This window comes from Myxocyprinus asiaticus, chromosome 43, assembly GCF_019703515.2.
Source record: "Myxocyprinus asiaticus isolate MX2 ecotype Aquarium Trade chromosome 43, UBuf_Myxa_2, whole genome shotgun sequence".
In the NCBI taxonomy this organism is placed as follows: domain Eukaryota; kingdom Metazoa; phylum Chordata; class Actinopteri; order Cypriniformes; family Catostomidae; genus Myxocyprinus; species Myxocyprinus asiaticus.
The window spans coordinates 2,814,733-2,826,807 of record NC_059386.1 but is presented as its reverse complement, the minus strand read 5'-3'; the positions used below and the strand labels follow the sequence as shown (position 1 = coordinate 2,826,807).

At 39.5% G+C, this 12,075-nt stretch overlaps 1 protein-coding gene across 7 annotated transcripts in view; it reads right to left on the bottom strand.

Moving 5' to 3' along the window:
* LOC127433271 (chromodomain-helicase-DNA-binding protein 1-like) overlaps positions 1-12,075 on the bottom strand; it is a 294,229-nt gene that overhangs the window by 54,616 nt on the left and 227,538 nt on the right. For 6 of the 7 annotated variants that reach the window (XM_051684994.1, XM_051684996.1, XM_051684992.1 and 3 more), the window contains 7 exons: positions 11,679-11,829; positions 11,333-11,455; positions 3,761-3,904; positions 3,185-3,442; positions 2,794-2,919; positions 832-1,010; positions 167-266 (listed from right to left, as the gene is read on the bottom strand). In XM_051684994.1, coding sequence (XP_051540954.1) covers positions 167-266; positions 832-1,010; positions 2,794-2,919; positions 3,185-3,442; positions 3,761-3,904; positions 11,333-11,455; positions 11,679-11,829 — 1,081 coding nt within the window. The remainder of the gene's footprint in view (positions 1-166; positions 267-831; positions 1,011-2,793; positions 2,920-3,184; positions 3,443-3,760; positions 3,905-11,332; positions 11,456-11,678; positions 11,830-12,075) is intronic. The other variant, XM_051684997.1, reaches the window with a different exon arrangement.

The window sequence follows — 12,075 nt, the reverse complement described above, 5'->3', positions numbered from 1 at the left end:
TAACACAGACTAGTCGTTCAAACAATCGGCTACTCGATTATGAAAATTGATAGTTTTGCACATCCCTAGTGCATGTGGACACTGATTTAGCACAAAACATCAAGCAATAATACTTATAATGTCCCCTTATAAAGAAACCTTAAAAATATTGTTTACGTGTCCATACCTGAGCATTTTCTTGTCTTTTCTTGATTGCATGTTTATACAGTTTATGCAGTTTCCTTGCATCAAATTCAGTGAATTTGGAAACAAATATCCAAAGATTCCTGGAAGGTGGGAATAATTGAGGTATTGATAAACCCCAATAAAAGTTTTTCAACCGAAACTTCATTCAATGTTAACCTCTATTTTTAAAATGTTTGTACTTTAAAGGTGCTGTAAGCGATTTCAGCTGCTCTACTACCACAAGACTGAGCCGTTGGATTAGCAACGACCCCTCTTTCCAAAACCTGAACTCCAAAGATTCCAAAATGAGTTTTATTGAGAGCAGAAACAGTTGTTAAAAACAACAGTAGTAAAATAGCGTCCTCAGCTGAAAACTGTTATGAATAATGGCATACAAATGCATTATGCCTCAATATTTTGCTGCAACTACAATACTATGAGAACGCGCAAAATGATTGACAGGCAGAAAGTGTCATTGTCCGCGGATCACATACACTTTTGTTTGCTGTTTACAAAGTCCACAGCTGTCACAAAGCATGATCAATCTCAGGGCACTTATTTCATTAATATCTTTCAGGGAGTAGGACATTTTTTTGTATACCTTTCCATGAAAAAAAAAAAGCTTACAGCACCTTTAAGGTAAAGATCATGCTAAAATGGCCATACTTCCTCCACTGTTTGATCTGCTCAGGGTTGGTGTATTCTCGGAGACACTCTGTGATGTGGTCGCCTATTTTGATCAGGCATTGACGTGTGTGTTCCAGCTGCTCTCGCTCGGACAGACCCTTCTCTGGACGATCCAACTGCTTCAGCGCTGCCTTCACAGGCCTCATGCGCTCCTTACACTAACATACACAGTGTGAGATATTTATGTCAGTATAATAATTTCTGCTACTGAATATGTGATCTGCTCCATCATTTTAGTCACATTTGCCCATAATCAAATAGATTTTTATGCAATAAAGTAAAAAGTCTCCATTTTCAATATCAAACCAATGCAGATATAATCATTTAAAAGTTGACTGTATAAACCCTTGTGATTGAGAAAACAGGCTCTAAACATTCCAAAAATTCTCAGACATTATTTGACAGAACTGGAATATTTATTAATGCATTAAATAATCAGGACATTAGTAACAGGTTAAGTAAAAGAATATCATGCAGGCACACTGCTCTTGCATGTTCAAGTGCACGTGCCATATTAATTCATAAGTCTTTTAAAAAAAAAAGTTTTGATAGGGTTTATTTGCCATATAATGAGAGTGAATTGTGACTCTGGTCTGTCAAGCTTGAAAAATACATATACGATCACTTTGTGTGAGGAACAGAATGAAATTTAAGTCGTTATTCACCAATAAGGTCGATATTACCAAGGTTTGTAATAGCCGCCATATTTTACTTCAGCACTTTATTAATTATTTAATTTGAAAGTATATAATGTCTTAAATTTGTTCTGTTCATCATAAAAAGTGATTGTATGGCTTCAGAAGACTTGGAATATGTAACAAGAGTCATATCAATTGATTTTCCGGTGGGTTTTTTTTTTTTTGACAACCACTATTTACCTTCATTATATGACCATGAGTGAATACGTTTGACGCATGCAAAGTACGACTGCTTTGTGTTAATTTTAGTATAGTCAACGGCAGGTGCATGCAGCGACGATGTGCACAGACGAGGATTGTCCGCGTGTCGAGAAAATCTGGTCCGCATGCGGACAGTACGAGAAGACTGAGCCAATGACGAAATTTGCGTCATGCATACTGTGTGCGGAGAGTTAAGCAACGCGGACAAACAAAGTATACTTTGGCCTTTAGAAGGCTGATATCTACAAAGATTGGAGACAGCTCACTAGGGTATGAAACATTAATTACTAATGACAGCTAATGACTGTTTCAGACATCTTTAAACAGCAATTTGGTCACTACAGTACCTACCTTCTGTTAATTTCAGTAACAAACTGTCCACCTGAGCTCAAGTTTCCAGCTGTATAGCTGTATAAGAGTATAGACCTGACATGGGCAAATTACAGCCCGTGGGCTGGATCTGGCCCTCCGCATGGTTTAATCTAGCCAGTGGCTCAATTATCCTAAAAAGCATTTTTCATTAGATATTTCAGTTATCTTACATTGGGACCTAATGCGCCTCCACAATAATTTAACATGCCCAAGGTTGCCAGATGAGAGATGAAAACCCCCCAATTAGAGATTTATATTTAAACAAATTGGAAATATCCTGCCTAATGTTATATTTATTCTGTGCAATCTGGCAACCATGCATGCAAGTGCACTCTTTTTATTTTATTAAAACAGACCCCTGAAGTAGTGTATTAAATTGAATGTTAAAACTAGCCTTTATTCTTTATTTTTTTAATGCCTGATGGAAAAGTATCTTACCTTTGTAGAGCAATAAAATACTTTAGGCAATTGCAGAATAGTCCCATCAGTCACATACACTTCAGAAAATTTAGTTCACAATTGTTTCTGGGCTTAAAAGATACAAGAACCAAATCGATGCAGAACTTTTTATCTCAAAAGTAGTACAATGTGGCCCCCTATGCACTACTTAAAGCCGATGTGGCCCCTGTACCAAAATAATTGCCTACCCCTGATATAGACTGTAACTCACCACACTGAAGGTCTTCTGATCCAGTTCTTCAGTCTCCTCAGAAGCTGGTATACACTCTCCTCCTGCCAGTGTGTGCACAGGAGTATCAGCGTTCTTTTCCCACGCTTCTGTTTTCACCTCCACAGCCTGAGAACACAATCAATGGCAGTTTAAATAACAATCCCAATAGTTGGGTACAAAAACCACAGTAATACATTGCTGTCCCATAAATTTGTAAGCTGCCCAGACAGCATTTTGGGGATCCTAGGTATGTGGCCTCTGGAACAACTTGGAACATGTTTATAACTCCCAAAAATACAGCATGGGTAGGCAGCTCAGTAAGATTTGAGACAACATAGTTTAGGGTGTGTTATTAGAGTTGTTATATAGTCAGTGTCATAATGATGTTGACCTTCTCTGCAGGAGACTCTTCCCCTCTGTGCACAGGCTCCAGCTTGATTTCCTTTTTCTCTTTTGGTTCTCTGTCTTTGCTGTCATGGCTCTCCTCATTTTTCTCCTTTTTGATATCTTTTTTCACCATCTTCTCCATTATCTCCTCCTCTTCCAGCTCTTTTACCACAGGCGGCACCTCCTCAGACTCCTCTTCCTCCTCTACTACCCGTTCTGTGGCCCGCTCCTTTCTGTTGGGCGGCTTCACAGGAGGTGTTTCCTGTGAGAACACACACAAAATAAAAAACACTTTAAGGCAACATTAAACAGCACTAGTGACCCACTGTTCTGCAGAATATTCTGCAGGAAATAATGTAGGGCACAACTTGATTTTATCCATCAGGATTTGATTGGATGTTGGCATGTTAGGCAATGATAATATTGGTTAATAGTATTTATCCTGCCCATGTGGCTTAGATACATCATTAGAAAAGCTGTATCAGAGGTTGAGAAATTAGTAATTTTGTTGAAAATATATATGGAAAAAGGTCCAGGAACCATTATTTAGTTCATTTTGATTTAATGTTGTCTCACAAACCTTTTCTTCTTCCTCTTTCTCATCTTCATCTTCAGAGCTCTTATCTGATGGAGGCAATGAGGACAGACTGTTCGTCATCTCATCCACCTTTGGTTTCACAGCTTTATTCTTCTTGCCTCGCGGTTTCCTCTTCCATGAATTTACCTACAGAGCAGAAGAGACTGCATCGATGCCTGTATTACAGGATTTTGTGCTTTGGGACCTTCACACAAAGTTTGTTTGGAGCATTTACAGCTTACCGTAGTGATTTGGGGTAAGGTAAGGACATTGTTTTGAACACTGACTGTTTATGTACTCAATCAATAATGACAATTTGTTCATCTCTAACCAAAAAATCTTACGTAGTGCAGCTTTAAATGATAGAAAATGCAAGTATAAAAAACCATATTGATCTACTGACACACAACATCATTGCGTGTATATGCCCTTATGTAGCTTATAGTCGTAGTGCATAGCTCAGCGCCTAACACTGATACAGGAACATTTTTGACAACAAAGAGAGCTCACTCTTGGCTGGATAACTTACATTAATACAAAGTTTATGGCTAATTTTACAGAACTATTTCTCAGTCAAACTGTAACATTAAAGAATAAGTATTAATGTATATCAGTCATTCCCAAACTGGGTGCCGCCACAACTGGCTAGGGGTGCCGTGGGATCTCTGCTCAGTTCAATATTTTAATAGCCACTGATGTTAAAATTACCAAGTACTAGGGGGGCCTGGGTAGCTCAGCGAGTATTGACGCTGACTACCACCCCTGGAGTCACGAGTTGAAACCCAGGGTGTGCTGAGTGACTCCAGCCAGGTCTCCTAAGCAACCAAACTGGCCAGTTGCTAGGGAGGGTAGTGTCACATGGGGTAACCTCCTCGTGGTCGCGATTAGTGGTTATCGCTCTCAATGGGGCGCGTGGTAAGATGTGCGTGGATCGCGGAGAGTAGCATGAGCCTCTACATGCGGAGTCTCCGCAGTGTCATGCACAACGAGCCACATGATAAGATGTGCGGATTGGCGGTCTCAGAAGCGGAGGCAACTGAGGCTTGTCCTCCGCCATCTGGATTGAGGTGAGTAACCGTGCCACCACGAGGACCTACTAAGTAGAGGGAATTAGGCATTCCAAATTGGGAGAAAAGGGAATACATTTTTTTTTTTAAAATACCAAGTACTAGAGAGTCACGTTTGCTAGTTTTAATACTTTTTATTATATAAACCAGTGAGATTCGATACACTCTGTTCCATAACTGTTCTAAGAGGACAATATGTCAAATAATTCAAAATCCTCGGGCTCTGGAGACATTAAAAGCAGGCCGGGAGTCAATTTGGTCGGAGAGATGTGGGAAATGCGGCGAGAGAAGCTGAATATGTCAGCAATGCTGACAAAGGTTGTTGCTGACTTGGAAGCCAAGTTCACTGATGTGGTTACAAGAGTGGGGGTTGTCGAGAAATGGATCGATTACCTGGAGTCATCAGAGAGGGAATTATCTGCTAATCCGCTAGCAACCAAGGTGGATTTTGACCGTGTCTGGGAGAAGTTGGAAGACATGGAGGACCGTAGCCAGCGGAATAATGTCCGTATTGTCGGAATTCCTGAGGCCGAAGATGGTCAGGATATGGTGTAATTCCTGGATGGGCTCCTTCTGAGTCTGCTTTGGAAATAGAGCGAGCTCACAGGGTTCCGGCTTGGCGATCCACAGAAGGAGACAGGCTCTGATCAATTCTGGCCAAATTTCTGAGATCATCCGATAAAGATCTTGTGTTACATGAGGCGAGGAGTAAAGGAAGGCTTTCTTGGAAGAACCATGGCATTTTCTTGTTCCCAGACTTTGCGAACTCGATGAGAGAAATGTGATCGATTCAAGGAATGCAAGAAACTTTTACTCAATGGAAGGTCACTTTTGCACTGATATTCCCGGCCAAATTGAGAATAGATGCTAAGGATCGCCGTAAAATATTCACATGCCTAGAGCAAGCGATGTCCTTCATAAATTCAATGGAGTGAGTCATCTTGTGGTACTCACGTTGCAGCTGAGTGGACCAGCTCGTTGATCATTCGTTTGACTGTTTGAAGATTCCATGCAATCTTTTTGTGTTGGTTCCGGGAGTTTATTTTGTAGAGCAACACACCTTCGGGACGGTTTTGTGGATTAATCTACATGCTCTTTGTGCTTAGTCTGCCTACTGGCTGGAGTTTATTTTGTGGAGTATTTATGGCTAAATCATTGAAGTAATTTGCATGCACTCATGTTGCAGCCAAGTGTACCGACTCACTGAACATTAGTTTGACTGTTTGAAGAATCTGCACGCTCTTTTTGTGCTGGTTCCGCCTAGAGGCTGGAGTTTATTTTGTAGAATAACACACCTTCAGGACAGTTTTATGGATGAAGCTACATGCTCTTTGTGTTTATTCTGCCTACTGGCTGGAGTTTGTTTTATAGATTATATTTTGCTGTGTAATTCTGTCCCACAAAATTTTTATAGAAACACCGGAATTGAGTAATCCGACAGCAAGGTTGTCGCGGGGGGTCTCGTAGGCATACATGGACTGTTTGAGTTTGGAGGGACGGACGCCAGTTGGCGCTGTCATGTGCGTGGTTAATGCGCATGTTTTTCTTTTTTCTGTTTTTTATTTTTTGTTCTAGGGGATGTTCGGGGTTTGATTGTTGCACTAATGTTGGAATGTGGCCTTTATAATCTTGTCTTTGACACACTATCTATTTTTTCTTATACAGTACTGTGCAAAAGTCTTAAGCACATAAGGTGTTTCACAAAAGCATTTGTCTTAAGATGGTTATTTATATCTTCAGTTTTATTGTCAATAGGAAATATAAATGTTAGACTCCCAAACATTACTTTTGCAAATAGAAAAGATTAGAATAGAAGAACAGGGAGCCCTGTAACAGATGTCATGGCCCCTACAAAGCCCCCCACTGAACATCGTGTCAGTCTGAGATTACATAAAGAGACAGAAGCAATTGAGACAGCCTAAATAAATAGAAGGACTGTGGCGAATTCTCCAAGAAGCTTGGAACATCCTATCTGTCAACAACCAAGAAAAACTGTGTCCAGGTGTACCTAAGAGAATTGGTGCTGTTTTAAAGGCAAAGGTGGTCACACCGAAAATTGATTTAGCTTTTTATGTTTACTGGACTTTAAGTGATAAATGAAAACTATTTATGTCATTATTTTTGAAGACATCCCCAAAAATCCCTATGCAACATTTTTCACAAGTGCCTAAAACTTTTGCACAGTACTGTATGTCAAAATGTCAAATGTTAATATGCGTGGATTGTCACTCCCCATATGGAATGTGAATGGGTTGTGGCACCCCATAAAAAGAAGGAAGGTTATTTCTCTTCTTCAGCTTAAGTAATATGATACCGTTTCTTCAAGAATCGTACCTTTCTCCGCAGGAAGCTGAAAAATTTGGAAAGATATGGGGTGGGCATTTTTTTTTATAGTGCTCGAGTAAGAGCAGGAGAGTCATTACACTGATAAGGAAACATCTACAATTCAAATGTCTCAAACAGAGTAAAGATAAATTAGGAAGAGTCATTATTGTTTTAGCTGAAATTCAGGGACAAAGTCTTATTTTGGCTAATATTTATGCACCTAATGTCAACGATCAGGGCTTTTTTATAGATCTTGAAGGGATGTTGCAAGCCGCTGGGACCCCTCATGATATAGTATTGGGAGGACACTTTAATTTTTTGATGGACTCAGTCCTTAGTGAAGCAAAAGTGTGCAAGCCCCCTAGAGCAACAGTGATGCATCACAGGATCTGTAAAAATCTTGGTCTTTCTGATATTTGGAGACTTTTAAACCCATCTAGTAGGGACTATACATTTTTTTCATCATTCCATAAGATTTACTCCAGAATAGATTTTTTTTTTTTATATCTAAGTCCCTCATTTCATCTGTTGTTGATTGCTCAATTGGAAACATTTTAGTCTCAGATCACGCCCTGGTGTGTTTGGAGGTGTTGCCACATATGGAGAAAAAGAAATCATATAGTTGGCGCATTAATGTGTCCCTTTTGCAAAATCCTGAATTCCAACAAATGCTAAAAGCTGAAATCAATGCTGAATTCAAAATATGGTCCTTAGTATCCTCTGTGGGCGTGGCTTGGGAGGCACTTAAGGTAGTTCTTCACCAAAAAATCCAAAGCACAAGAACTCGTAGAATTGGAAGAGAATATTAAAGGTGCCGAGGCAGAGCTGAAGCGCCGAATGTCATCTAATGGTCTCAGAGAATTGATCCAATTGAAATACAGATATACTACTATTTTGTCACGGAAGGTGGAGATTTGGCTATTCAGGGCAAGACAGTCATATTTTGAGTCGGGGGACAAAGCAGGGAAGCATCTGGCTAGATATATAAAACAGAGAGAGTATTTTTCTACCATTCCCTCAGTGAAATCTGCTGGTGGTGAAATATTTACCTTGGCCATTGATATCAATAAAGCTTTTAAAGAATTCTATCTTGATCTCTATAGTTCTACATCTTTGTCTACTGATGAAGATATTAGAAACTTTGTGGAACCATTAGAACACCCTAAACTGACGACTGAGCAAAAAAATTCTCGAGATAACCTTGGAGGAGCTTGGCGAGGTAATTAAGGCCTTGCCTACAGGCAAGGCTCCAGGGCCAGATGGCTTTGCCGCTGAATTTTTTAGATCCTATGCTACAGAACTGGCTCCACTTTTGCTAGAAGTTTATACGGAATCATTAAAGAATGGAAAGCTTCCACCAACCATGACACAAGCCTGGATCAGTCTGATTCTTAAAAAGGACAAAAATCCAAGCAAGTGTAAGAGTTACCGTCCAATTTCACTGATCTAGCTAGACGTTAAAATATTGTCCAAAATTTTGGCTAATCGATTTATGACATCTCTTATACATATAGATCAGGTGGGGTTTATTCGGGGCCATAGCTCTAATGATAACATTAGGAATCTCATCAATATCATGTGGTCAGTGCGAATGATCGCTGCCATCTCACTTGATACCAAAAAGGCATTTGATATGGTATAATGGGATTATCTTTTTAAGATTTTGGGAATGTATGGATTCGGGAATACTTTTATTGGTTGGATTAAGTTACTTTATAAACACCCAGTAGCGGCGGTACAAACAAATGGATTAGTTTCAGATTATTTTACTCTGGATAGGGGCACCCAGCAGGGTTGCCCTCTTTCCCCCTTATTGTTCTGTCTTGCCCTGGAACCATTAGCAGCCACAATAAGAAAGGAGGATTTTCCAGGGGTGGTGGCGGGAGATGTGGCACATAAGCTTTTGCTTTATGCAGATGATATTTGATTATTCATCTCTGACCCTACTAGATCTATGATTGCCTCCACAGAATTATTAATTCCTTTTCCAAGTTCTCAGGATACAGAGTTAACTGGTCTAAACCCAAAGCTTTGGCTCTGACAGCGTACTGCCCGGTAACGGCTTTTAAGCCAGGCGCCTTCCAGTGGCCCAAACAGGGCATTAAGTATTTGGGTATTTTATTCCCAGCAAATTTGTGTGATTTAGTTACAGTTAATTTTGACCCCTTAATAAAAAGGTTTGAGCGATGTGGGCAGGTGGGTTTCGTTACATTTATCTATGATTGGGATGGTTAATATTACTAAAATGAATTTTGCTACAAATTTCAACTACCTGCTACAGTCTCTCTCTATAGATGTCCCCCTCTATTATTTCAAGCAATTTGATAGCATAGCGAAGTCCTTCATTTGGTATGGTAAACATCCCAGATTACATTTCAGTAAATTGCATAGGCCAATTGACAAAGGTGGGCTAGGCCTACCCAAGATTTTGTTTTATTATTATGCATTCGGTCTCAGATATTTGGCTCATTGGTCGCTTCCACCTGAGAGAGCCCCTCCCTGGTTTTGTATTGAACAGGAAGTTCTTGTCCCTATTTCGCCATTGCAAAGCCTTTCTATCAAACTAACCGGAGAAGTTAAGTTACACCCCGTTATCTCGTATTTGCACGCGGTATGGACAAAAGTGTCCAGAGTGTTTAATTGGCTGAGCATATGGCTGAACCCAAAGTTATGTATTAATAAGTCCCCTTTCTGCTGGACAGAGTGGATTGTGAGGGAGGTTAATACGCTCGGTGACATTTATGAGAGTGGAATGTTGAGATCCTTTGAAAATTTGGTTCAACATTTTGGGATTCCCAGGTCTCAATTATTTAGGTATTTACAGCTGTGCTTGTACTATGTTTGGGAGTAGCATACACCCCCCTAAAGCGGCAGATACTCTGGAAGTGGTGATTACTGCTTTTGGAAAAGGCCATGAAGCATCAGTGTATTACTCCCTGCTAATTCAGAGTCTGGGGGATGGAGCTTTAACTTCTCTCAAGAGATTATGGGAGAAAGATTTAAACTTGGTATTGGAGAAAGGAGTGTGGGCTAGGATTCTAAAAAACATCAAGTCTGCATCTAGAGATGCAAGGGTGCGCCTTAAGCAATTCAAGATTTGACATCGATTCTATTGGTGCCCCTCTTGATTGCATAGGCTTGGTCTTAAAGACACACCCACCTGCTGGCGATGCCAATCAGAAGATGGGGACACAACTCATGTTTTTTGGTGGTGTGTTAAGATCCAAGAAATCTGGTTAAGGATTCAGAGTTTTATGTGTGCCGTATTGGGCACTCAAATTTCATTTTGCCCCAGACACTGTATTTTAGGCGATGGGGCGGTCATTAGTATAGGGGATAAATACATAAGAAATTGGGTCTTATGCAGTATCATGATCAGTAGACAGATCATTCTGAGGGGATGGAAGTCGGCTGGTGTGGCCTCATTTCGGGAGTGGTGCACGGAGATGGGCAGGGTGGCGGCATTTGAGGAGATGTCAGATAGAAGGCTGGGCAACCTGGGGGTGTTTAATATGAAGTGGGGCAGCTATCTGAACTTTTTGGAAGGCTCTTGGGGAGGGGCAGTGGGGATGGATTTATAGTTTAAATGTATGTGATTATTATTATTTATTTATATATATATATATATATATATATATATATATATTTTTTTTTTTTTTTAAACACAGCTTAATGTAGAGTAAGCAGACTAGATAACAATTGTGTGTAAATACAGCCTAATAGATCTGCAGCTGTCTGTTATAGGCCTATTGTTAGTATTAATGATTAAATAAGTCATTTTAGTAGATTTATTATGCATTAGATTACTTTGTTTTAATGAAATGTTTTTATACCTGTCCATGTTGCTAATATTGGCGTGAACAACTCACACAATAGTCAAAGTTGAGCAGCTATCTCGTCTTTTAAAAGACTGACCAGTAAATTTTAACATCTGCATTTACATATATACACATTTTCTGTATTAAATACACAATGTAAACACATTTGCCCGGTGAAAAAGTCTGGGGGGCAGACAATTTGGTTTTATTGAAAGTGAGGGGGAGACATCCCCTGTGTATTCTACACCCATGCCTTGAATTGTTGTAACTTTGCAGCCTGTTTTGTCTTAGTTTTCAGAATCTGCAAGATAATTTGTGCTACAAAGTGATTTTTGGGAGGATTATGTAATATCTCAATGACTCACTGTGCCGGCTTGTTTCTGTGCTTCCTTCTTGGCCAGGTCTTTGCTCAGTAATTTTATGAGGTAGTCAGCTCTAGTCTGCAGCTGTTTAGCTTGTGGCTTCTTGTCAGGATCATCTGGTAGGAGCTGTAACAAGTAGTTTTATCACAATCAATAGTATATTATATTGTATATAATAGTATATTGTATCACAATCAAATTATCAATAGTGTTATATATTATAGTATATAATAATGCATTGATATACACAATAACAACAGAAATACAACATAATTAAGTGTAACTAAGCAAGCAAGATACAATAGACAGCATGGGAGCAATGTTTTGTCATTTCCATCTGTTTCTCTACCTTATGTGTGAGGTTGAGGTCTGGGTCCATCTTGATCATTTCCCAACTACCGTATCCATACTCATAGATACCGATGAGCAGGCTGGAATCGTCCTCTTTACCCCACTCAATGTCAAAATGAGCTGCCTTTGAGTGGCATGGGATTATATACCTGAAAATGAAAGATAAGGGATAATGTACACAGTGATTTTCACAAGATAAACCCAGAGCTGGTAATCATAGACCTTTACCAAGTAAATAAATAAATGGACATGAAATACTATTTTGATTTGTAATTATATTATTATGTGAGAAGAAAGATTTCATGAAGTCTCCAGGTACACTGAATTCAACCTCCAGTTTGTTTCAGAGTTCTCATGAGCCTGTTTATTTTAGAAGTTAATTATCCCAATTATTA